Source organism: Calidris pugnax, unplaced genomic scaffold (genome assembly GCF_001431845.1).
Source record: "Calidris pugnax isolate Ruff unplaced genomic scaffold, ASM143184v1 scaffold51, whole genome shotgun sequence".
NCBI classification, from domain to species: Eukaryota; Metazoa; Chordata; class Aves; order Charadriiformes; family Scolopacidae; genus Calidris; species Calidris pugnax.
In genome coordinates this window covers 3,071,276-3,096,879 of record NW_015090797.1, presented here as the reverse complement: position 1 = coordinate 3,096,879, position 25,604 = coordinate 3,071,276, and the positions used below count along the sequence as shown (strand labels likewise).

The 25,604-nt window shown below is 37.0% G+C and overlaps 1 protein-coding gene across 1 annotated transcript; it reads right to left on the bottom strand.

Moving 5' to 3' along the window:
• Positions 1-698: 698 nt before the first annotated feature.
• LOC106885062 (desmoglein-1-gamma-like) lies at positions 699-25,271 on the bottom strand. Its single transcript, XM_014936890.1, has 16 exons — positions 25,183-25,271; positions 18,453-18,488; positions 17,863-17,991; positions 17,166-17,321; positions 16,872-17,019; positions 15,851-16,014; positions 15,454-15,588; positions 14,576-14,761; positions 14,040-14,299; positions 12,967-13,109; positions 12,599-12,817; positions 10,959-11,378; positions 8,955-9,103; positions 8,388-8,448; positions 6,582-6,790; positions 699-5,081 (listed from the first exon to the last, which is right to left on the bottom strand). Exons 1-16 carry the CDS (start codon positions 25,228-25,230, stop codon positions 4,110-4,112), a joined length of 3,435 nt encoding a protein of 1,144 aa, XP_014792376.1. The 5' UTR covers positions 25,231-25,271; the 3' UTR covers positions 699-4,109.
• Between the last annotated feature and the right edge of the window lie 333 nt (positions 25,272-25,604).

Below are 25,604 nucleotides of genomic sequence, written 5' to 3'. Positions count from 1 at the left end.
CATTGACTGGCACATGGACAGACCCCTCACCCGGAGCTTTGGTTCTGCATCACTGTAAGATCAAAGCCTGCAGGTACAAGATTACTATTTATTTTACCTGGATTTTGACTGGCTGGAATCAAATCTTTAATGAATGAGTTGGGAAAAAAGCCTGTAGTATATGAATTTTGATGTAGTTTTTAGAGCTTTCCTAAAAACAGGAAAAATAAAAGGGTTAAACAGCTAAGCTAACTAAATTTGCAGGTAGTCCCAACAGTGTATGATGAATATCAAAGGTCAGGGTACATGATGGATGTCAGTTAAGCAGCTTTTGTTTCCTAAATGGGGTTTCAATGACTGCTCTGTTTCATACCTTATTGTGCTGTGTCTTGAATTACAAAATGCTGTTTAATTGCATCTTTAATAACAAGATGCAATAGGAAAATGTCAGATTTGTCATTATACAAAAGTGCATCCAAAACTGTCAACAGTTGTAATTTTGCCATTGTTCTCCTTTTTGTAAAATTTCAGCCAATTTGATAGAAGAAATAGTTTCACCCTGGGATGCTCTGATGTTCTAAATCAATACCTTGGATTTATTTTTTTTTTTTTCCTGAAAGAAAAGTAATTCTAGAATTTTCTTGCGCAAGGCAGCAATTTTAAGGAAACTACATTTTCCATTGATAATAGGAAAAAAAGTAATATTCTGAGCCACTCTCCTTAAAACATGATGTTCCAAATGATCATTTATTGCATATTTTCAGTGCCATTCAGAAATAATTACAAACAAATCTCTAATATTTTTATTTATGAAAACACAATAACTCTGTAATATTAATTATATTTTAAATAGAATGAAAATGATGCATTTGGTTACTCAATAATGAGGAGCATTTATGTTAATTCGAGCAAAACAACAGACTTTTTAAAATTTTTGCTTAAATTGTATGGTCTTGTCCTATTACAAGTAGTAGGTGCTGCTCACAAGTTATTTATTACCACAAAATCAGGACTGAGTAAAAAGAATCGAAACCTGCAGTTCAAATTCAGACAGTATTCCCAAGACAGAAATCTAATGAGACCTGCAGCTTGTGGCTCTCTTTTCTTCTGTGGCAGTATGCTTTTCATGCTGCCAAGAGCTCAGTGAGCCAGTGTAAAATTGTAGGATCCTTCTCTACAAAACCCAAGTGAAAAAAGAAAGCCATAGACTCGGTGTTGCACATTGCTGACACTTTAATAAGTGTTTTTTGCTTGCATGGTTTGCTTGCAGGATTAATATCACTACTCAAAGTTGCCTTTCTTTCCTGAAAACCATTCATTGCTCATTATTAAACAACATGATTAAAGGTAGACAGCAAGTGGGCTTCTAAATTGGAACAGAAATAAAAGAAACAAAACTAATGTCTGTTAGTCAGGATTAAACTATATGCTATTTTTTTAAGAATGAAGCTAGAAAAAGAATTTGCCCAGAATTTTTAATGAACCAAGTATTTGTTCACACCTTCAGATACATTTTTCTTCCACAATTTGCAGTAACCCAAAAATGTCCACATCTCACTAAGAAAACAATTCTAAGAAAGTTTGTAAAAATTAGACAGCAATAGACATTAATATTCGGAAATGCACTAGAAAAGTGCTGAGGGATAATGTTATTGCTGTTTGATGTGAGACACTGATATTAAAAAATGCTAGAAATCTTTCAAGAAACTGTATTAAATAATACACCACTTATCTTTAAAAAGTTGGTAAAAGATAGTACTAGAAGTAGACAACCCCTACATCACCAAAACCTGTACTTTCTCTATTAATTCTTCCCCTTTCTATTTCTAAACATGCAAGAGACCACGGTTAGTTCAGACACTCATACTTCACACAGCATTCCTGTTCAAGAGGGTCACAAAGAATTCCACGTGTGCTTCTGAAAACTAGATATTACTTTGAAGCACAGTTGGGAAAAATATATCTGATTTGCATCAGATGATTATAGAAATATTTACACAAGACTTCATTTTTTTTTTTTTTACATTAAAAAATATCTCTAATGGGCTTTGGCTATATTGCATAGGCTTTCTAAATATCTGAAATCATACATATTTCAAATATTTGCTTTTTTATGTAAATAAATGAATGATAGCTTGTCAGCATTTTAGTGAATTTCAGCACAAATTCTCCAGATATAAAAGGATACAGCTTTATATATTAGTACCTGTTTTCCTTCTTTAAAGAATGGTTCCAAAAACCATACTTACAGTTGGTACATAACGTATAGGAGAGACTTATCCCACTGAAGTCAATGCAATTTTAGTGATACTTAAGATCATCAAGGCTACAGGATGAAGTAGAAATAGCAGTACTTCAGATATTATGAGGACAGCATCGAGTACACTTAGTTGCTTCAGAAAAAAACATGAAGCCGTGGAAGGGAGCCGTTCTTGAGGTAGCCTGGGATTTGGTCATGACTCCTGGGAGCCACTGGTGTTAATGGCTGTGGCATTGACTCAGAGGGCACTGCAGGTTGTCTTTGACAGTGGATCTAGTTGCATTTCCAAAAGCATCTTTTAAAAAGCTTTTTCCTGATATCAGACTCAGGAATTTGTCATCCAGTTTTTCTGAGGTGAGTTAATCTGGAAACGCAACTGAAAGTTTCTTCTCCGTTTTAGAGAGTGGGAGGCTCACAGACAACTCTTAAACTTTTCACTAACCTATCCATCAATGCTGAAGAAGCAAAATTTGAGGGAAAACTATTGAGTTGGTGCTCTACCAAAAAAAATCTAGTCCCTCTGTATAACTCTATTGTATTTACACTGAAGTGATGTTGCATACACTGTGGTTACTATACATATGATACAGAAGTAAAATGAGATAGATACTAAATTTTGGTATTTTGCTCCTTCAGATCATATTCTAAGCCATGTTAAGGTACTATTAGAATAACAGAGTCCAGTAGAGCTGTTTTTGTGGGAAAATAAAAGCCAGATTTAATTACGTTTAAAGACTTTTTCAATTAACACATTCAAATAAGCTTTCAAAATATCAATGCAAAATACATTGACATATGAAATAATAGTTCTCCAAATTGCTTATTAGCAAATTTATATTGCTCCCAAGTGTTTTTTCTTTTTCATGAAGGACTTCAGCTAGCAGCGTGAGTGATACAATACTTGCTATTACCTCCACCTGTCACAAAGCTTCTAAGACTTTTTTCTTGTCAGTATGAGAAAAGAGAACTGGCATGGTATATATATTATAGCCCTCTTAATAGAACCTGACATTGCAGACTTAAATGGTAGCCATAGTTTGGCACAAAGATCTGACTAAGAGCTCCTGGTTGTCACTGAAGTCCTTTCAGATTTAAGTAAAGCTGTAATGGTAATGGAGAAAAGGTGAAGGCAACATCTTCCTGGGTGACGGTGTCAACATGGCAGTGCTGGCTGCAGCAAATTGCTGGTCACACTCCTTGCCATGAGAGCAACAACGTGGCAGACCATGGCAGAGTGTTTGTTTTACTGAGAACTTGAGAAGACAATGAAAATGTATTCTGTTTGTATGAGTATTATTTATAACTGTTGCTGGTGATGGGAGAAATGATTGAAAGTGCCATTTTGTAGCGCTCCTTGAATTACATGCAAAGTAAAGTGATGCATTTGAAAGTGCTTGTTTAGTCTTGAGTTGACTAATTATTATTTACATTCTTTTCCTGTCTTGTCAGTTAGGGGCTATTAACCCAAATCTACTTATTGTGGGGGATCACTCAGCAGTACAGCATTTTAATACTTTTTTGTATGACATTAATTCATGCTGATAACGTTTGCATGCAAGGATCCCTTCTCACTGCTCTGCTCGGAAACCAGATCTCTCTCCAAAAACATTGGTATCTGTTTGTACACGTGCAGTGCTAGGTGGAGAGAAAGAAATACATTTAAAGCTTACTTCAACTTTCCCTTTACTGACAAAGTCCTGCATTTGACCTTGAAACGGGGCACCCTTCAGAGATCCTCGCACGAGTAGGAATCCCCGAAACTTTAGCGCTATTTCCTAGTTATAAATCATATCAATATTCTTGGTGGGTGGCAGCTAACAAGTGTTGGTGCAAATGGCAATTTCAGCAGGAAGGGGCACTGGCAGAGGCCTTACTGACTGGAGTACTGCACGGTGCTGTACTTTGTCACTCTTCTCCGGGAGGTGCCAGGGGACGCGGTGCCCATTGCCTGGCCAAGGTGACAGTCGGCACCAAGCATCTGACCTGTGCTGCTCAGGCCCCCCAGATTTGTTCCTCCTAGGCTCGTCCCACCTATGCTGCTCATCCCAGACCCTGACACTAGCCTCTCGGTGACCACCACATTGTGGGCATTCGATAACTCCGAAGGAATATTTATTAAGCTGCCTGGCATGCCGGAGGCAGGCCTGAATACCCTTTCTGTAACCACCACGTTTGACCCATCTACCAAATCAGGAATGCTCAGAGAGGCTGGGAGCCGGGAGTTGGGTGCGATTACTCTTTCCGTGACGATGACATTGGACCCATCTGTGAGATCAGGGATATCTAGCATGCCGCGCAAATCAGAGGCAGATGCAGGACCAACAACCCTTTCTGTTACAACAACGTTGGACGCACGCAGAGGGTCAACGCAAATGGAGGGGGAGCCGGAGGTGTAGGTCTCAGTCACCGTCATGTTGCCGTGGAGCAAAGGATCTGGCATCGGCCTTGGGGGCTGTATAGTTGACCCAGATGTGTAGGTGTTTTCAGTAACAACCGTTGTGGTGCCAACTGGGGGAGGCATAGGTGCACATCCGTTTACAATGATGGTGGTTCCAGGTGGTGGGAGGTTTAGATCACATTCAGGGTTGGGAAAGTTGAGGTTAACGCATGGCCAGGCTGGGTTGGCATCAGGGAAAGGTTCGATCTCTTTGCCCAGGCAGATCTCTGCCAGGGTCTTAAATTTTGGTCCTAATGTATCCAAATATGTTTCATCTGTATCTTCTCCAATAAAGCTGCAGCAACCCACAGAGCCAACAGGAGTACCGACTCCTTCGTGATCATATATTAATAGGCAGTCGTTTGCTGGTCGACCTTCGTCTTCATCCGCATACACAAATGCTTTCTGCAGTTTGCAAAAACACAGACAAAAAAAAACAACCAAAAAAAAAAAAGAAAGGAAGAACAGAGTGACTTTTTATCAGGTTTTTAACCATGAAGACTCAAACTACAGTAAGGTTTCCCTAAACACAGTAAGACCTAGCTAGCTTGAAAAACAGGACACCGACAGGACAAATTATATCATCAACATTTTTGCAACCTTGAAATAAGTTTTATTCAAACATTACTGATGTTTTATTCTTGTTTCTGCCAACACTTAGCATCTCAAATTTGGCCTGTTTTCAGTGGGTCTGACTGTGGGGTGAAGGGAGAGAGTGAAAGGGACAGGGGAACAAATGTACTCTTTGGGCAGAAATATCTGAATGAAACAGTAGGAAGAGGACTAAAGCATGATGGTGAGGGGAGCAGTGGAGAGGTCAGGACAGAGAGGCTGGGTTGGAGGGTTGGCCACAGTGGGGAAGTCTTCATGATCCCCGAGGGGAATCCATTTTGAGCAGGGTGGAGATGACTGATTTGGGATGGAGTTGGGGGTGGTGGGGTGGTCAGTGCAGAAAGATCGGGCAGGAAAGGAAAGAATTTAAAGTGAGTATGGGTTGAGGTTGGAGGAAGCAGGAAAGGACAGAAGGGGAGGCCCAGGAGGGAGAGGCAGAGGGTTTGGAGACTGAGATGGTCTGTAGGAGGAGTAATTTGGGGAGGCCTATGATGGGCAGACAATTGATACCCCGTGCTCCCAGCCAGGAATGGAGATTGAGGTCTGCGAAAAGTCCATGCTCGGGACTTCAGGACTGCTTTGTCCTCTCCTCCAATGAATCTTGTTTAGATTTTGAAGTACAGCGATCCTTATGTATTAATTGATATTTTGGTGACATACGCAGTTATGGTACTTATGCCTCACAGTTTGTGCTAATTATGAAAATATATCCCACTAATCCATTAATCGTGTAAACTCCATAGCATTTTTTAATCCCAAAGGTTAATTAATATGTTGCCAATTACAAAACTACATGTTTGTGTCACTTGCAGTTCACAAGTCTTACAGGGAATAGAAATGGCAATAAAAATAAGGAAAAAATTGAACTGGTGTTCACAGTTCTTTAAGGGTTAAAGTCACTTCATTGAACTAGCTGTACAGGAAGTAGGTGTGAACAATTTCACAAAGTTATTATCAATTTATACACTGAAAAAAGGTGGCAAATATATAAATTTGGTGGTCACTTAACAAAGCTGAAATAATTTCATAGCTTGCTACCCATACTTGCAGTGTGTCCATCAGTTTTACAAAAAGACTATCAAGCAATCAAATCTCGTATGGCACCAGCTTAAAAGCAGTACTACCAGTGTCATAATTTTTCCTACTAGTACAGTCAGCTTTGCCCTCATACCAGTCTCATATCATGGAAGTTTCAATTTGAGTGGAGTTATTTTTGTTTTCCACCATGTAACGTGAGGAGGAGAATCTAACAGTAGGCTCATAGATATAACACAAGGAAGATTAAGTGATTACCTCAGAGAAGTAGTTGTCTAAGAAGGCCATGTTCACTCCTCCTTCTCGACACTCTTTTATTGTTCCTCCAACTGACCCTTTTACTTCTCCTGTTCCAGAAATTCCTCCAGCTGTTCCATAACCAGTACCAGTGCCATAGCCAACCCCTGTAGTTTCTTCAACACCAGAAGCTACTACTCCTCCTCCTCCATAGGTGTTTGTATATATGTCTGAAAACAGAAAAAGTTATTCTTCCTGTGTGTTTTGAAAATTTACACAGAATTTGCCAGTTGTTTTTACAAATAGTACAATGACTCTACTGAGTTTCTAAAGGTGTTTTAGACTAATTTAAGTCACAGATCCATGCAGAGGTGCCAAACATTGAAACTGCAATAAAAATTAAGTGCATATTAGCAGACATCTATGACCTTGACTATATTCCTGAGGCCAGACAGTGTGTGCATATGTGCTTTTGAAAATCAATGATTTACTTTTGTAATTGACTGGTGATATTCCTCTGTCTGGTGTACATAAAAGCTGTCATGAGATTTGCATTCGAAAATTAGATAATGCTTATGGATATTTATGCAAATACATAAATGAATATTTATGATCACATTAGGGTTAAAATTGTTTTGCCTTAAACTGATGTCTAAAAGAAATAACTTTATAACTGCTTTCAGATTTTCTAGTTGTTAAATTGTTAAGGGGGATTTGGGAGTGTTCATAATGCAGAATAAAAATGACCTTTACAATAAACTATAAAGTCATACTTACATGATTTTATCTTCTCCAGATTTTTTCATATATGATAACAAAGGATGAGCAGTCTTAAATATCAACATGTAATGTAATAAACCAATTGCATACGATAGTCTTGACTATGATTACATTAAGAGATGTAGGCTATATTATATTGGTTTTTTTCATTTAGTCTCATTAGTTTCAGTTTATAGAATTTGAACCAAGGGCTTTCACCATAACGGTACTGAACAGTGAAAATAAAGTAAATCAAATATATTAATCTTAAACTTTTCAATTGTCATGGCAGCAGAACTTCCCTGACAATGAGGACTTAAAATTCACGTATATGTCCCAAAATGTTCTCTTTTGATTTTACCTTAAGGATGAGAACATTTGGAATAATCAATAGTCATCTGAGAAGTTGTCTTGCGGAGTGACATTTCTTCCTGTCAGAAGCTAGTGAAAATGGATGTGTGCCAGCATCCTTCCTTCCTTCCTGTTGTGAAGTAAGGAATGGGGAAAAAGAGAAAGTGGGACTGCACAGCTTGACTTACTCTCTATGGCCATCGAATTCCTAGGAGAACCTTACCTCACAAGCATTAATTTATTGTGCTATGTACCAGCTTTCTGTCTAGGCTAGTGCACAAGCTCAGTAATTAACTGGCTACTTGACAGGTTCTACTCTCCCTTGCGGGAAGTAGAGCCTGGAAACTGGGAAGAACTGAACCTTTCACCACTGAGTTATGAAAGAAAAATTCCTTATTCTGGCCTCAAGATTGATTTGTATTAAAACTGGTGTCTTGAAAAGACCTTCCATTCACTAGCTGGAATGATAAAGAAAAATTGCCTGAGATTTGAAAGCCTTGGCAGATATTTCAAAATAAATGCAGTTTGCAGAAATAAGTCTGCTCAAAGGCTCAGACCTCAGATCCTTTATTAATGCTGAATTGACTATCTGCAGGTGTAAGATTGGAAATGTTGGGTTATAGTTGTGAAACCAAAGTGCTCCTTGAATCAGAAGACACGAACCTCTGAAAGACAGCTTTATGACAATACACATAGAAAATTTTAGGATCTGCTTACCAGACGGTTCACCAAAATCACCTCCTGCAGCTGTTGTTGGGGCAAGAATGTGTGAGACGTCCTAGAAAACAACATTTTGACTCCTTTAATGATGACTTTGAAATTCCCATATGAAGACCAAGACTTTGTGAATCAAGTTAAGGAATTAGCAGTCTAAACTTTTAATGATAGCTATTAATTACCATCCCCATTAAAAAAAAATAAAGAGAAAAAAGATCTATTTAAGTTTTTTTCATTGTCAACACAAAAGGTGATCAGTAAGAATGGTTTGTGTTACCTTGTCCTACTTTGCACTGAAAAAGCTTGCTAGTTATTGTGTTTCAGCTAAAGGGATAGTAATACCAAACTGTTGGGCTAAACTAACTGAACCCAACTGAAAACACACAAACTCCATCTGCCAGTGCTAATTAAGAATCACCTTTCACATCTGCCTGGCAATTGCTGGTAGTGCCAGGCTTCTTTTAGAAAAAGACACAGTTCTACAATCACTTTCATGCTTCTAGTCAAATGCAGTCTTTTCTGTAAATATGAGTTACTGCGGGTTCTAGAAACATGGGATGTACTGACCCTGTCTTCAGGCTGTGCGCCTTCTATTCCCCATGGATGAATGGCTCCTTCTGTGCATTCAGGTACAGGTTCAAATCCAGTTCCAACTCCACCTGCAGCGCCAGGTCCACAGCCACAACAGTCACTCATTGACATCAAAATTGGAATCACTTAACAAGAAAGAAACAGGAAAGAGGGATTTAGGACATGTCTTCCTCCCAGGAAAAGCTGCTTTTCCCAGAGGGCAGGTGCTCAAGAACTTTTGAAAACATGTCTTTTAAAATGCTTCAAACCAAGCATCCTGAAAGTCTGGCTGTTGGAATCATTAGCCTCTTTTGGAAATGTATGTATTTGGAAATTCAGAATAATTTGTACTTTTAGTTGTAACAGAGCAAAGTGGGGGTGGAGTAGGGCTGTTGCTCCAAATTTATGCCTATACACCTGGGAACAGACTTTGATCTACCTCAGCTGAATGAATTTAAATTGCATACATATGAAAATTAAACAAACAGAACCAGTCTTGCTATGTATAGCATTCGGTGATATTCATTCTTGATATATAAGCATACATTTGTCTCTTAAGATATTTTAATTGAAAAGAAGTATATATTAATAATAGTAGATGTATGAGAATCAGTGGAGAGATATCCATCTGGCTACAGTGATCTTTGGCTAAGGCTCCAGTTGCATTTTTCACATCGTATATACATAATGCTTGATTTGAAAAAACAATAGAGGCAAACCCCAAAACCCAGTTTTAACAAATGATTACATAGAGCGAGTTGGGTTTCCCACTGTGCTGTATTAGGCTTAGCTGTTTCAAGAATTGTGTTGGAAATTGCTGAATGCTTTAAATGCCAACATTGAAAGCATTGCTCGTTTTAGAAAGGCACTGAAATATTAATTCTGGCTGTCTTTAAGTCAAGTCCTTAACATAGATGGCTAAGTTAGTAACCTCATTATCTAGGGACTGGACGGAGACAGTTGCACACCAGACCAATCAGAGCATCTAAAACTCTCAGTTTTCAAGAGAAAAGGGTAAAGGGCTACACGTGTACAAAGTACTAACTCACACGATTAAGGACATATTTACTCCAAACCACCAACTAGGAGAAGAGATTTAAAAAGGAAGAAAAAGTCTGTCCTGTAACCAGTAATCACTTGGGAATTTTTGTGTTTGTTGATTCCTACTAACCAGAGATCAAAATCCAAACCAAACCCCACTTTTCAAAAAATCAGGGGGAAAATCTATTTCCTCTTGTTTTGTAGTCGGCATTTCTGCACTGGGAAATTTTAGATGTTGATTGCTTGGTGGCCAGGATGTGAAAGAAAGATGGTAACATCTGATTGTGGTGGTCTGAGAAGTAATTGCTTGCATAAAGTCTAACTCAAGTAATTCTTAACCCTGAACCTAGTATTTCTTCAAAAATACTAGGACATATGAATGAATGATCTGTTTTGATCCTGTTATCTCTAATGCTACTTGTTTGTAATAGATGTAATGATTGGCAGCAATACCCAAAAGGTTCAAAATTTAAGATGATTGTATTTATTGTTCTATTACTGAAGTCTGGCTTTGAGTTCAAAGGAAGCTTATTCTTCACATCTTATTATAACCAAATTGGAGCTGATACTTGTCCGTTCCTTTTACTAATGTAACAGAAGTACGAATTGCAAAGTGTAACCCATAAGTGATAGGCACAGCTCTTGCCCAAAATCTTCTGAATCTTCTACTAAATATTTTTTCCCTGTCTGATGATCTGAGAATTGGGTAACACCTTAGGAAAAAGCCCCCTAAGTCTTAGGAAGGAAATTGTTATTTTGAATGAAATATTTATGTAAGTATGTAGAATATAAAATATATAGAAATTATTATAATTTAAAAGGCTTTTTTTTTCTCTGTCAAATGTCCTAGGGGAGCCAACAGATCAACCATCAACAAGGAAAGTCACTTTATTGTATCAGAATTAAAAAAAAAAAATCACTTAGAAAATTAATAGAATTGTTTTCTAATTTTATACTTACGAACAAATATTAATCCACCAAGAAACATCAAGCCAATGGCAGCACCGCTAAGTGTGGTAGCAGACTGGATATCTCTCTGGTTTTCGTTTCCGTTTACGTAGGTATAATCAATGATTGCAGTATTTCCTTCACTACCGTCGCTGTATCCGTAAGTGAAACCTTGATCTTCTGTGTAGTCCATAGGTTCTCGTCCTCCAGGTGTAGTCGTACCAGTGTCGCCACCTGTTTCTCTACCGCCATCACCAATGATAATTACTGTCGTGGCCCCATTGGTGCAGTAATTACGACTATCACACTGACAAGCTTGCACAGGAATTATATGTGGTCTAGAGCAACGTCGGCCTTGGTTATCACTTACAGTGACATAGATCCTATAAAGGTAAAATTCCATGTTCTGAGTCACTAGTTCTGCAGAGGAAGCTTTGGGGAAAAAAATAAAGGAAAGAGAAAAATATTTAGATTATAGTATTGACTATGGATATTGTACAAACCTATAGCTTTTGTGGGTAATATTAATAGAACAGAATGAAAACTATGTATTCCCATTCTAGATCTTCAGTTACTTATGTGTCTGCAGTACTTATTCAAAGCTGAAATTTATGATATTCATGTATGCTACTTCTTTCTTTCGGAAAACCTAAGCCAGATTAGTACAGTTACCAATTTTTAACCTGAGAAATTTAAAAGGGGCAAATGCATTTTTTAATATCTACTGCTGCTTTTCCTGGGTTTTATTCGCACAATTATGAACAAAAAAAATATCATTTTTTTTATTCTCTCACAAGGAATTTACATGTATTTTTCAAAAGTTTTTTCAGCAGTTTTAAAATGTTACATATTTGCATCTGTTTAGTACAAATGGGAGAAACAAAAATAGTTTTAATTGCAATATTTACCATGTAATATAGTCTTCTATGTGTACGGGAATTTATGGAAATACTGCCATTTAGTAATATATGAGATTTGATTAATTCATTAATTTGTTACATCCTCATTAAGAAAAATGGAAAAGCTCTACTGGGCACTGACTAAAATGTTTTTCATAGAAATACAAGTAAATACAATTTGTACAATAGATTGCAAAAGCTGTAATGTTTATTTGCCATTTTCATATGAGTTTCATAAGAGACTGCAACTAATAACTTTATACTCTAATAAATAAATGTGGGGGTTTTGTCATATTCTTAGAATTTTTTAGATAATATAGAAACAAAAAGGTATCAAATTACTCCTTTGGAATTACCTCATTAGGTTTAGACCAATAGAAGTGCTTATCATAGATACCCTCAAGTAAAGTACAGTTGTGCTGCTCTATTTTTTTGATAAAACATATGTAAAGATTCTGATTCTAGTTTTAATATGAATTTATATATATACACATATACATATACGCATACGTATATGTATATGTGTAGATATATAACCCAGAGGAACTTCTTGGGCTCATATGAACATAAAATCACATTTAAGTGAGATTTTAATAACTGTTTTATCATATGAACATAAAATCACATTTAAGTGAGGTTAGAATAGATTCTAATAACTGTTTTGTTTTTTATTAAAAGGTTATCCTAATCTGCTATTTTAGACAAAAGCTTATTACTATGGCTTATTCTGTTATAAAATGTAGATTAATTTACCATTTATTGATCTGATAATCCATGTAGTTTGAGGTTCACCATGTATGCTGAACGTGAAGGGGAAACCATACGCATCACCATCGATACCCTTGGCTGTGATAATCACTGATGGGGAATGCATACATACTTTCCTTATTTCGGTATTAATAGTTGGGCAATTATAATTGGTGTCTTCTATTGTAAGCACAATGGTGCCAGTAGCAGTATATCGAGGAACCCCTGTAAAACGAAGATATTTGTTGTCAGGAGGGAATATTGGTACTATAAATAATGCAGTTCAGGTGGGAAAACTGGAAACAGGAAAAAACATTGGGAGGCATCAGGAACAAACAGGATTATGTTTCAGAAAACTTAATGTCTCTTCTTACCTCTGGTGATAGCCAGAACCTCTGCTTTGTACTGCCCATTGATTACATAGATTGATTCCCGGTTTACAACTTTGTTCAGTGTGATTTGACCAGTGTTTTGATTGATTCTGAACCAGGCAGCTGGATCACGTCCGATACTATATCTGTATTTGGTGAAGTAAAAATACTTAGCATTAAGTTATGAATGTATTAATATTAACATATTAATTTTGAAAATAATATTTGTCACTTTGGAATATTTTCCTTTAGGCTGTGCTAGGTCCAATTGTATTTCACCCTGTTCAAGGAAAATTCCTGTAGACTTCAAAAGATATAGACCAGAAAAATAATTAAGAATAAAGTAAATGTGTAGAAGTCCATCATATTTTGAAAGTGGTATCATAGTCTAAAAGTAAAGTCTTTCTGGACCCTGTAAACCTTTACTAGAAGCCTTGTTCTTGTGGTTAAATTCACAACTATTCCTCTAACATTCCACAGTTGTATTTGCTAACATATTTCTCTGTTTTATGAAAGCTTTTCAAACCTTTGTAAGAGAGATGTATTGATTTCTACATACATTAAATAGCAAATTGTGGTCCCATGAATCATCATTAATATCAGCAGAAATGACTGTCATTTTTTAAAAAAATTATTTTTTACTATGAAATGAGCTGGTAGTGACCTCTTGTATTCTGATTGTATAATATTGCCCATTATTGGGGTTTTTGCTTGCTTTTTTAGAGATGCTAACAAATACCCTCTTTGTAGCAAACATTTCAAGAAAAAGTATTCTTAGGTTGTGTTAAAAAAGCCATATGTTCTCATTTAAGTTACAACCTGTTAGAGAAATGATATTTTCTTTGTCTTGTGCACAATGGTAAGGAAAGAAGGTCTTATATGCCTACATATGCAATCATAGCATAAAAAAATGGGCTGAAGAATATACTATTCTCTTGCTATTATTCTGCTGTTATTCTATTAGTATTTTCAGAGTTGTTTTCCAAAGCACCCTTTAAAATACCTATTCCTCATCCCATTGAAATCTCAATTAAAAGACTTATTCCATCCAGGGAGTTACGCAGAGCAGAGCTTACACAACATTTGATGCAACAGATCCAGAGTCCTCATCGAAGGCTGTGTACGTTCCCACAACATAATTCACTCTTGTGTTTCGTGATACAGAAAACATAATTGAAGATGGATGAAATCTGGGTGGCTCAATCACATTTTTCACTTCTATTGTGAGGGGTGTTCCAGAAATTCGGTACTCATGCGCAACAGAGTGGTGGAAGGCAGCTACGTTCCTGACACCGATAATCAGTGAGTGAGTTTGGAGATATTCATAATTCAATTCCTAAAAGGCAAACCACAAAGAACCAGATAATAAATAAATGTCCCTTTAATTTTATTTAAATATTTTCTATTTTAAGTGGTTGAGTAACATTTTTTTTACTCCTTGTTTAATTAAGTAAAACTATTTAAATAAATGTCCCTTTAATTTTATTTAAATTTTTTCTATTTTAAATTGTTGAGTAACATTTTTTTACTCCTTGTTTAATTTTGTTAACAATTAAGTAAAACTATTTTAAGATGATGACTTCAACAGCTGAATCGCAATATTTATCCATACCTTAATTACTCTAAGGATTCCTTGATTTGTAGCTCGATCTGTAACAATTTCGAACCAGTTATCGTCATTACCAGATATAAAGAAAAACTCTGCCAACCAATTGTCTGTAAATTCTTCGTCAGCATCCAGAGCTTGTATTCGTATAAGTTCTGAACTGAGTGAATTTTCTGAAATACTTGCTGAAAACTGGAATGACAGATAAATATGTATTAGCAAACACTAAAATAAATAATGTGAGGAAAACACAGCTGACTGCAGAGATTCTTTTGAAAGATGTCCTGCCCACAGTCCATGCCAATTTACATTCTCATGTACTGGGAAAATTGTGATTATCATAGAATCATAGAATGGTTAGAGTTGGAGGTGACCTTAAAGATCACCCAGTTCCAACCCCCCCTGCCATGGGCAGGGACACCTCCCACTAGTCCAGGTTGCTCAAAACCCCATCCAGCCTGGCTTTGAACACTGCCAGGGATGGGGCATCAACAACTTCTCTGGGCAACCTGCTCCAGTGTCTCTCCACCCCCAGATTCTGGTTGCAGATCTGAAGAGCTGCATCACCTTAAGTATTTGCAGAGGCAGTTTAGAGGAAATGAATTTGTGCTTTCTGTAAAAGATCATACAAAGATTGAGTTGATTTATGTAATCTGGCCATATTGCACGGGTCAGGACACCTGAATGACTAGATTTCTCTGAATACAGAGAATTCAGTGTGTTATCAGAATTATTCCGCAAGCAGTGGAATTTTGAGCATGCTTCAAAGAAGTAACCCTGTCAATTCAGGGGAGCATTCAAATATGAAAGCACTCTAAGAGTTAGTAAAGGCTTTTGAACAGAGTTTTAAAACAGTGCTGTTGCTTTTGGTATTAAAAACTTACAGAGCTTTGAGCGAGAGTTGGGAAGTTGTCATTGACATCAATAACTTTAACGTTACAGCTACAAAGGGATGATATTCCATCTCCTGCTCCATCCCTGTCTGACGCCTTCACAACAAGAGTGTAGCTACTATGTTGCTGTCACAGAAAGAGATATAAGTGTGTTAGAAGCACCACCTGTACATCTTAAACATTATAAATACATCTTGCTACTGTTTCCTAATGCAGGTATTTGCCTTAGATGTTTTATTGTAACACATGGAAAAAAAAAAACCACATTTCTCCCTTAATTTTTGTAGAAACCACACTCTTTCTCTCCCCCACCCCTCCCACTTCCATCCCTCTTAACACACATACACCACAACATCATGATATTTAACTTTGGAAAGGAAAATGATACCTCTCTGTCAAGATAATTTGCAAGATGGAGTTCTCCAGTATATTTATTCATAATAAACATGGGTGGACCTGAAGGCTCCTGACTCTCTATCTTGAAGGCAATTTTAGAATTCAAGTGATTGGGTTCATCTGCGTCTGTTGCAATTATTTTCATCACCAGTGTGTCTAAAATTAAAAAATAGTAATTAAAAAACAAATCAGAAAATCAGCAAACACCTCATCAAGACAGTGCTAAATCTTGGTGTATAAAAATGACAGAATGCTATCTATTCTTTGACATTTACAAAGAAAAACAGAAGTTTAATTTTGTAGTGCTGATTCTGACTGAAGGTAACACGAATTTAAAAAACATTTAAAATTAAAGTCAGATGGAGTGAAGCAGATTTTCGCTGAACTTTAAGTTACCGTAGGGTTTATGTTAAAACAGTAAATACTGAGCTTGTAGATAGTCATGTAAGAAGTCTCCACAGCTTTAAAGGAGAATTTCTAGAAAGTAGAATATGAGTGGCACCATTGCATCAGTGCTATTTGCCTGTCTAATGCTGATTGCTGTACTTTTGGTAAAAAGAACCATTTTAGTGGTTTAAGTAAGGGTTTATTTAGTAATATTCTACTGCAACTGCAATACTCTGGCTACAAATACAACTATTTCAAATAGAAAAAATGGGAAAAAACATATTTAATATATCCTCAAAGGAAGTAAGTGTAGGTGTAATGTTAATTCTTTTAATGAGAAGGAATTAATTGATTTATTTTAAATTTTCAGATCTTAAAGAATTTGCATGGTGGTATGGTTAGAAACTGGAACATTCAGCATTCATCTGTGGGAGGAAAGGGAGAAGGAAGAATCCCTGCTTAATTTTAGGCAAGGAGTTTGAGCCCCAACTCGAATAGCACTTGGAGAAGCATCTACCACTGTGTCACTGCTTAAGAAAAAATAGAGTGAGCACCCCAGTTTAATATTAACTGTATTCTGGGAGCTTCATTTACTATACTGTAATAGGCATAACATAGTTACTTACTGTCCATACTGCTTTCTTCAATAGATCCTGTAAATACAGTTTGTGCAAATATAGGAGGGTTGTCATTTATATCCAGAACTCTGACTCGAAGTTCAAGAGGTGGTTCCAAATCAAGACCCGTCACTGAGTGTTTAGCAAAGCAACGTATCTAGATAAAGAGATTTACTTGTTTTAAAACCAAAAGTGAAGTAGGCAAAGTAACAATGTAAAGCAAATGAATTTGTCATCTTTTGCTCTCCCTGCCCCACCCTGGATCCACCATTATAAAGGTCAGAAAAAAAGGGGAGTACTTACAACAAATACTGGGGTTACTTCCCTATCCACTATTGATGTTATGTTAATTTCTCCTGTTCTTGGGTTAACAACAAATATTCCGAAGGGGGCACGATCAATTCCAACTCCAGAGATGCTGTATGTGATTGGATGCTTTTCTTCACAATCCGATCGGATCTACAATAATAGATAATAATAATTTATGCCAGTTTACTGAGGACACCTGCAGGTCTTTTTTTCCTATTATTAGTTCCTGTAAAAAATGCTATATAATTTCGGGTTTTCAACCATATGTTACAAGATTTAATTACAGAACCAATGGAAGGCTCTTCTACAAAACAGTCATCCTAGAGATCCATCTCTCCTTAAGTGCTGGACAGGCTTTTTATTTCTCTTAAATATTCTGGCGGGGAAGCCGGGTGAGGGAGAAAAGAAAAATATCACCATCTCGTACAGAAATGCTGCACACGAAGAGACTATGGTGGAGCTGTCCAGGAAGCAGAAGGATGGCAATGCTCCAGGAAACCTTTGGTCACTCGGCAACCATGTGGGTTCACCTTATGAGACTGTCTCAGCAGAGCTGGAAATATTGCATCACCTTTCTTTTACATTACATTCCTTGCTTGGACTACTCTAAGCAAACATAGTTTTAAATCTCTCTGCCTTTATCAGCCGGTCTTCAGAAAAAAAACATCACTTTTTCTTTCTTTCTACTTACTTTGGCAATTGGATTCCTCTTAGAATTATCTTCTCCTTCTCTACAAGCTGCAGCAAATTTGATCCATTCACGTTTTTGTCTTCTGAAGGTTTTCCATCTTGCCGTTCCATTTTCACTCCATTCTTTTACCTTTGACAGACAGTTCCAATATCATATGACCAGTAACCTCAACTCATTTAAAATTAATACAGAAATTTAGAATTTAGAATTTACAACAATAAAGAGAAAGGGAATTTTAATAGATTATATGTCTGTGAGTTCCAAACTTTTAAGACCGCATATGTTTACTGTAAAATTTTTCTGTGTATGAGATACTAATTTAGGTACAGGAGAACTGCTCTTGAGAGGGTGAGCAGGTTATTACCTGCAACTTTTTAATATTTAAATATGATTTCAATTCCCAAGTTCAGAAATATCTTAGTTCAGTATTTTCCATTTCATTTTTGCATCTTTTTTTGTTGTTTGTTTTTTGGTCTTTTTTTTTTTTTTTTTTTTTTTTTTTTTTTTTTTTTTTTTTTTTTTTTTTTACATAAGTAAATGTTTTCATTTCATTTGATCAGAAAATCAGTTTCTAAAGAAATATATATTACCTCTACATGAAATCCTGTGCTGAAATCCAAGAGTACCTGCAAGAACAATAAGAAAATTGTTGTATAAAATGCTGGACAAAATGCAGTAAGCAAAACCCGACTTTGCTATACTGCAGGACTGGAGCAGTACTTTTCCTCAAGTCTATTGCAGGAGCCTATCTAAGCAGCAGCTACAGGATTGCTATAAATGACTTTGTGCAATTCATTCTTTTTTCTCTATCCATTGCTTGAATTCCTTTACAGTTAACACCTTAAAAATGAATTTGGTCTTTCAAGGCCAAACTTTGAATTTGAATGTGCCATAGCAAATTCCAAGTTATACTCTACATCAAAATACAGCTTTCACAAAGATTTTTAGGTTGTAACACCTTAGCTGAAGAGAGGAGTAGTTGCAGGAGTTGTTATTAAAATTACGTCTTGGAAACTTGGAAAAGAGTATTTATTATTCTAAAGAATTTATTCTTTATTTTTTATTTTTTTTTTCTGATTTAGAAAGTATACAGTAGATCTGGAGTACTTAACTATGTAGTTTAGCCAAGAAGAATGAAATGTTTTCTTGAAACTTCCCACTGAGGATGAAGAGCTTCAATGTAAGATGGAAAGCCAACTGCAGTCATGAGGCAGATTTCTCTGGAGTGGAGTGGGCTTTGATTTGAGGTCTAACTATGCAACCAAAGTCTTGAGTAAATAAAGGTGGCAGGATCAGATGCAATATGTAATTACTTCAAAATTAAAATTAAAGTAATAGAGAATCCTCAATTTCTTGATGAGCACAATTTAAAAGAAGTCACAGTTTAATTAGCCTTGTTCCTAAACGAGGTGTGAAAATGAAGATCACTTGGTGAATGCACCTCTTCAGAGCATCTATATTGTGTTTAGGACCTGCCTCTGCTCTTCAGATGATAAAGGGTGACGAATATGGGTTTTGCAGGAATGCATGGTTGCTTTGTTCATCATTGGGAAAAATAAAATATCCAAGTGACTCAAAAAGTGTTGCAGAGTTTCTCTTTTCTCACCCAATGTGGTTAACAGAGTAGTTATCAATTTTTCCACTTTCCTTATTGTTTCCCAGTAGTGTTAAATAGTTTTGGGTTTTTTTGTCTGATGTTTTTTCTGGTGGGTTTTATGTCAGTTATACTTGGATAAAAACTGTTACAATCTTTTTCTCTGTGGTAGCTTTACCTCATGGGACTTTCTTCACTTCATATTTATTGCCTTGTTCTGTCAAGGCTGGAAGATGGGAAAGACTTTTTTCCACTTACATCCTGTTAACCCCTTACATGCAACAGATTAATGAACAGCAGCTTCACCCTCCTTCCTCTCTCTTCCCTCTTTTCCCCATTTACCTATATGCCATAGGAGGTCCACCATCTGTCATTTACAAAGCAATGTCTACAATGATCTGATCTTGCCCAGAACATTCCCTGAGACCTCAGAACATAATGATTGCCCTGATCTACTTCTGAATGAGGCAATTTAGACTGAGAATTTGCTCATTTGGTGTGCATATACCTTGGAAATTATTTGACTATTTATGGAGTAAACATTTTCTTTTCTTGTTTCTTTGAGCAAGCTATGGACATAAATGATTAAGAAAATTATTCCATGGGAAAATCACTACAATATGTTCATGTTGTGCTAAAAGCATCAATACATCTTTAATCTGGGTTTATATCTTGGTGACAATTTAAATCTTCAGCTGCAGAATGGGGTTAAGATTCATGTGCAGCCATTGTTCATCTCAGAGAAGGGATAATATCAGAATTCATTTAAACTGTGGTTTTTTTCAGTCCAGTGGGAACTCAGGCCTGTCCTTTTATAACCCCCCTTGGAGCTTGGGAAACATGGGAGAGTCCAAGGGGCAGATCACACCCTCACTGGAGAAGCTGAGTGACGAAGTCCACCAGAAATAACTCTTATTCAATCTCTATTATCAGTTGATCCCACCAGCAGAGCAGAGCCTGCTTTGGGGACTACGGGGAAATCCTCTCCACCCTCGGGCTGAAATCCCTTCTGGCATGCGAGCAATTGTCTTGACCCAGAACGGTATGGGTATACACCTCCCAGTGCAATGGTAGTGAATCTTGTCTGCATCCTGTGGCTTATTCTGTTATTTAAGAGTGAAACGAATAGCTCACGCCTGGCCACATCGCTCTCATACTCAGCAGGCCTAACTGAAAAGATGTGTTGAGGGTCTCTGAAATAAGAATTATACCTGCAAAGAATGCTGTTCTTTAAGGACATGAATATTCCTAGAACACTTGATTTCAGCCTATAGGGAGTTCTGTTTTCAGGTAGTGAAATACTGGAGTTTCATCCTTTGTTCTTGAGCAGCAATAATGGGAACCTCAGGAATTGGTTCATCAGTAATGCTGGGGATGGTAAATTTAGACCCTGTGTTTGCACACTTGTCCTGTGCTAACTAAGGAAAAACACATTCTGCTACGTGTTGCTAATGGAAGATCTTGAAAGAATCTTGATGGTTTTGAATCCAGAGTCCTTAGTACAGCTTGTGATATTATTTGAAAAGACTGATCTGATGAACTTGATGTCTGCATTTGGCATGTCTGTCTCAGGAAGGAGGACACGTAGACTTTAGAAAAAGTTGTCTAGTCCACCTGCCAAACCTCAACAATTCTGGAATGACATCCATCCAGCTTGGTCCAGGGATGGAGGTTCCTCTGGCTCACCAACTAATGTTTTCCAGTTGTCCACTATCACCAGCAGTTAAAAGGCTCCCCCCACCCCAGTTGTCTATTTCTAATACCCATCTGTGATGCAAACCTTTTTTCCAGTGCTACTTCAAGCAGAGAAGGACTGTCTCCTAGCAGCTAACTGCAGCACACTTCTAGGTAATGAACAAATTTCCCTTCTAAACGAGTATCCAAGTACAGCACTTTCCACAGATTCAGTGATTAACAATAATTAAAGCAAATGGAGCCACTGGAATGTGTGGGATGCATCCTGAGGACCTCGAAGTAGGCCAGATGATCCTAATTTGCTGTCCTGTTAGTCTCTGAAAGTCTGTGAAAAAATGGAAACTCTGCTAGAAGAAGAAGAAGCAGCTAGAGAGGCTCATTGCACAAGCTGTTTCTGGTCTGGGTTGGGAGGTGCAGGCAGGAAACATGTTTATGGGGACTGTCATTTGCACAGCGGCATACCTGAAAGCTTGTCCTTTATTGTAATGATACAGAGTCTGAACCTTATGTCCAAAATGACGCCTTAGAGTCACACTGGCGTTATTCTGGATTTATTCTGATGTAACTGGCAACAGAATTAGGCCCATAGGATGTGTATGGTTCTGTGCACCTTCAAAGCGATTTACAAACAAGAATTAACTAATCATTAATTGACTGCCAAGCAATATTATACGCAATTATGGAATCCTCCCTCCTCCACCTACTGAAATCTAAATGACTGAACACGCCTGTAACATCTTCCCAGCATTATTCATATTGGATCTGGTTCTCTCTCTTTGAAGTCAACAGCGGTATTGTTATTGGCCTGGATGGGAGGAGTGCTGAGAACTTACACAGATTATATTAGTCATCAGGGTGCCATGGTAGCTCTGGTTGTGTCAGCGTTTTGGGACTTTTACGTCTTTCTTACTCAGCCAAAGCTCTGACTAGTAAAGGGTGGAAATAACGAACCCTTCCCTTTATTCATTCTGCGTCTCTTTAAAAAATGATAAATCAGTGCATATGAAATAATGAGAAGCAGAGTTGAAACATAAGACAAAACCTCATATTTTAAAAAGAAGACATTTTTTCACTTTTAAATTAAAAAATGAATGTGTTTTCATCTGTATTTTTCATTTTCATAGGCTACTAGTGAACTTGCTTCTTCCAATTTAAAGGGGAAGTTTTTCAGGATGATTTTTCTGGCACTTTGTTTTCTAATTCTGTGGAAGTCAGGTGTTTCTATTGCTTCCTGAGTTAGCAACTGATGTCAATATTTTGTATTGCATTGAGGATGGAGAATCCATTGCTATTTCAGCAGAAGTGTGACAACACTTCTGTCAGTCGGAAGAATATATTCCGAAGTTTTATTTGTTTTAAAATATGATTATTCAAAGAACTGACCACTTTGGGAAAGTTTCCACTGAGGTTGTTTCTGTTCTCCTGAGTCATACAGATAGAATGAATTTCCATACAGTAACTAAGTTTAACCATTAGAAAAAGTATCAGAAAAGCAATTCAATACAGGGTGTATGTCATTATCATTCAAATTTGAGTTTTTAAATTAGTCATGCTAAGTCTCCTCAATAAATCTCCTCAATAAAACCTGCATTCTAATATGGCTTGGAGTGCTGTGGCTGCACATGCACATCCGCTTAGGGGCCATTTTAACTTAGGAATGTACAGCTGCAGACTTAAGAAACTAATGTTAGGTGGTAACTCCTGGATGTGGAATGCTTTAGTTTCTCTTTCTACAACAAAATTCTTTGGCAGAAGAGCCTGCAGGTTCCTGGCTACATCCTTGCAGGTGTTTCGAGTGCATATGCTATGAGAGGATTTGACCCCTTAATATTTTTATGTACAAACAAGTTATGAGTAGGAGGTGTAACTGTAGCCTAACAACTTGGAAAAAAAAAAAAGAAAAAAAGAAGTGTAGATAACGCATGGGAAAATGTAGCCAGACAGAAATGCGTATATGAGATGTGGTGAATTTAAAATTATTAGCTGTCACATGATAGCTGGCAGGAGAAGAGTCATACCCCATCAAACAGGTTATTTCCATAAAACGTGTCTGTGCAAGTATCACAAACAGAACTCCCTTACTCATGAGAATAACGCCTTTGAAGTCACGTGAGCAAGGGTTGCAGAATCTGTCCCACCAATGGTGAAATGCATATAGAAAATAATTAGTTTCAGGGCTGGTAAGTTTTCTCATTTTGAAAGACTAGTGGTGTACTAAAATATGTATAACTCCACTGCATTTTTATTTGATACAACTTATTAACAATATACTAACCAGACACACCATTCAGACAGCTGATTTTCATGAAAAATTAATCAAGCTGAAAACCAAGACCGTTTCTTAGAATACATTGAAATTGGCTACATAATTTATAATTTATTTAATCTCTACAGTTTGTCTGTCAGGTTTCTATAAAGTGCTGAGAGATGCTATTAAGCTGTACAGGCCACCATGAGCACTGCTGTGCAGAAGGACGCATAGCAAGAATAACAATCTCTTCCTCTGGGTAGTAAAAGTTCAAATATTTGATAGTCATCAAAACATAATGGAAGTTTTCACAATTGCTCCATTTTCCTGACCCAACACATATCCTTCCGTCACAACTGTAAAGATAATATACTGAAAAAATGAAAATGGCTCCAGAGTTGCCCAGAGAAGTAAAGCAATAAAATCTCTTCTGAATGGAAAGATCTTAGATACAGTACAGTCAACTTCAACTTTTTTTATTAACTTCATCATGAGTATGCATCACCAGGTAACCAAGTAAAATGAATAGTCACTAATACTACAGGAAAATCCAGAAGTGTTAGCGTGATGTGCAACACGCCAGTCTCCGAGAACTCTGCGCTGCGTTAAACAAGCAGAAACTCATCCGAACCATAACTTGTTTTGCCAAGTTTTGTCGTTGTTTGCTTGGCAGCTGCCCTGTGTTGGTTAGTTCTACTTTACTGACGGCAGAGCTGTCACTTAGAATTAATGGATTATCTTTTCAAATTAAGTTTTAGGATTTCATATCCTATAAAAACAAAGACTTTTCCCCTGACTATAAAATTACTAGATCGATCAGTAACAAGAAGCTCACAAACATTTACACTAATACATTGTGTACAATGAAAGTCACAGAAAGACATAATTATAATAGAAATCGTACTCTTTTCAAACTTCAGGTCCTTAAACCTCTACCTAATTTTAGAAAAGCAGCATAGATGAGTGAAAATAATCCACACAAAAATCAGATTGCAGGAGTACAAGGGCCTTCGTAATTCTTTTAAGTCCTTTCTGGGTATTTTCTGTGCCTTGAATAACATATTGTACAATTATGCCACTTGACTATAGCCACAACTTTCCTTTTACAGTGAGAAAAACAAACCCAAAGAGCAAGGACACTTTCATTCACTTGCATTCACTTGCTCAGCACATGGCGGCTCAGACTCCAACGCACCACAAGACAGGAATTCTTTCTAATGTGAAATAATAGGCCAAGTCCTTATTTTTACTCAGCCAAGGTTTGCATTAAAGTTCATGTTTTTATCTTAAATACAGCCATAGGAACCGGGCAGCTCTGAAGAGCTTTTGCTAATGAGTTCAGTAAAAGAGATTTGCTCTTCATAATCCTTCAATTGATAAAAAAAAAGCCATAGAACCAAACAATATCCAGTCAAGTTATTAGGAATTTTATAATAATAAGATTTTTATTAATAGCAGTGACTACTTAAATGGTAGTCACAGACAACATTCACCTGAAAAGTCATACGTTAAACATAGAAAGTCACAGATTGAACATCAACACACTGCAGAAAGTCATAATAAAAATAAATACTTGTCAGCATTTTATGAAAAACTATATTATTTATATAGAACTTTCAGAAGTGCAGTTTGAAATAAGCACAGCTTTTTTTTTCATGCTAAATTTCACAAGGCTTTTTTTGAGGGGGGGCTAGTTGATACCGTACAATGTAATGGTCTGCTGAGGAAGACTCAGCTGGCCTAATCACAGAGTTTACAAATATCGTTTTAAAATCTGACTTACCAATAACAGGAGCAGAAAAGCAGCCATTCGGTGAGGGAGCCAATCCATGGCATCTGACTTCTCGGATACAAGTCCAACTGAGTTATGGTTACAAGCCTGTTCTTTTTCCCCTCCCCCCCCCCAGCTCTGGTGTCTATTTAAAAAGACACTCGGTAGATGTCCTTATACTCAGCCCTTCACGGTGTCTCTGCCTCCCTCTGAGGGAAGCACTGAAGATGCTGTATAACAGAGTGTCTTTCCCCACCCCAAAATCCTGGGCTGGTCTCACCTGAAACGCTTGACAACATCATTATTGCTTGCAGGTAAAAGCTAGGAGACACACCTTAATTCTTATTGCACTGAAACCCTTTGTTGGATACGAAAGGGTACGTTTTAAAAACAGAAGGCAAGCTTTGCTGAGAAGATACCGAGTGATTTATAAA

Excerpts from the sequence above, each read along its gene's own strand:
- LOC106885062 (XM_014936890.1), bottom strand. The coding sequence starts at position 25,230 with ATGGATTGGCTCCCTCACCGAATGGCTGCTTTTCTGCTCCTGTTATTG. Across the intron at positions 17,992-18,452 it reads GCACAGGATTTCATGTAGAG|GTAAAAGAATGGAGTGAAAA; the intron begins GTAATATATATT and ends TGTCTGTCAAAG. Across the intron at positions 14,762-15,453 it reads CAACTCTCGCTCAAAGCTCT|TTTTCAGCAAGTATTTCAGA; the intron begins GTAAGTTTTTAA and ends CTGTCATTCCAG.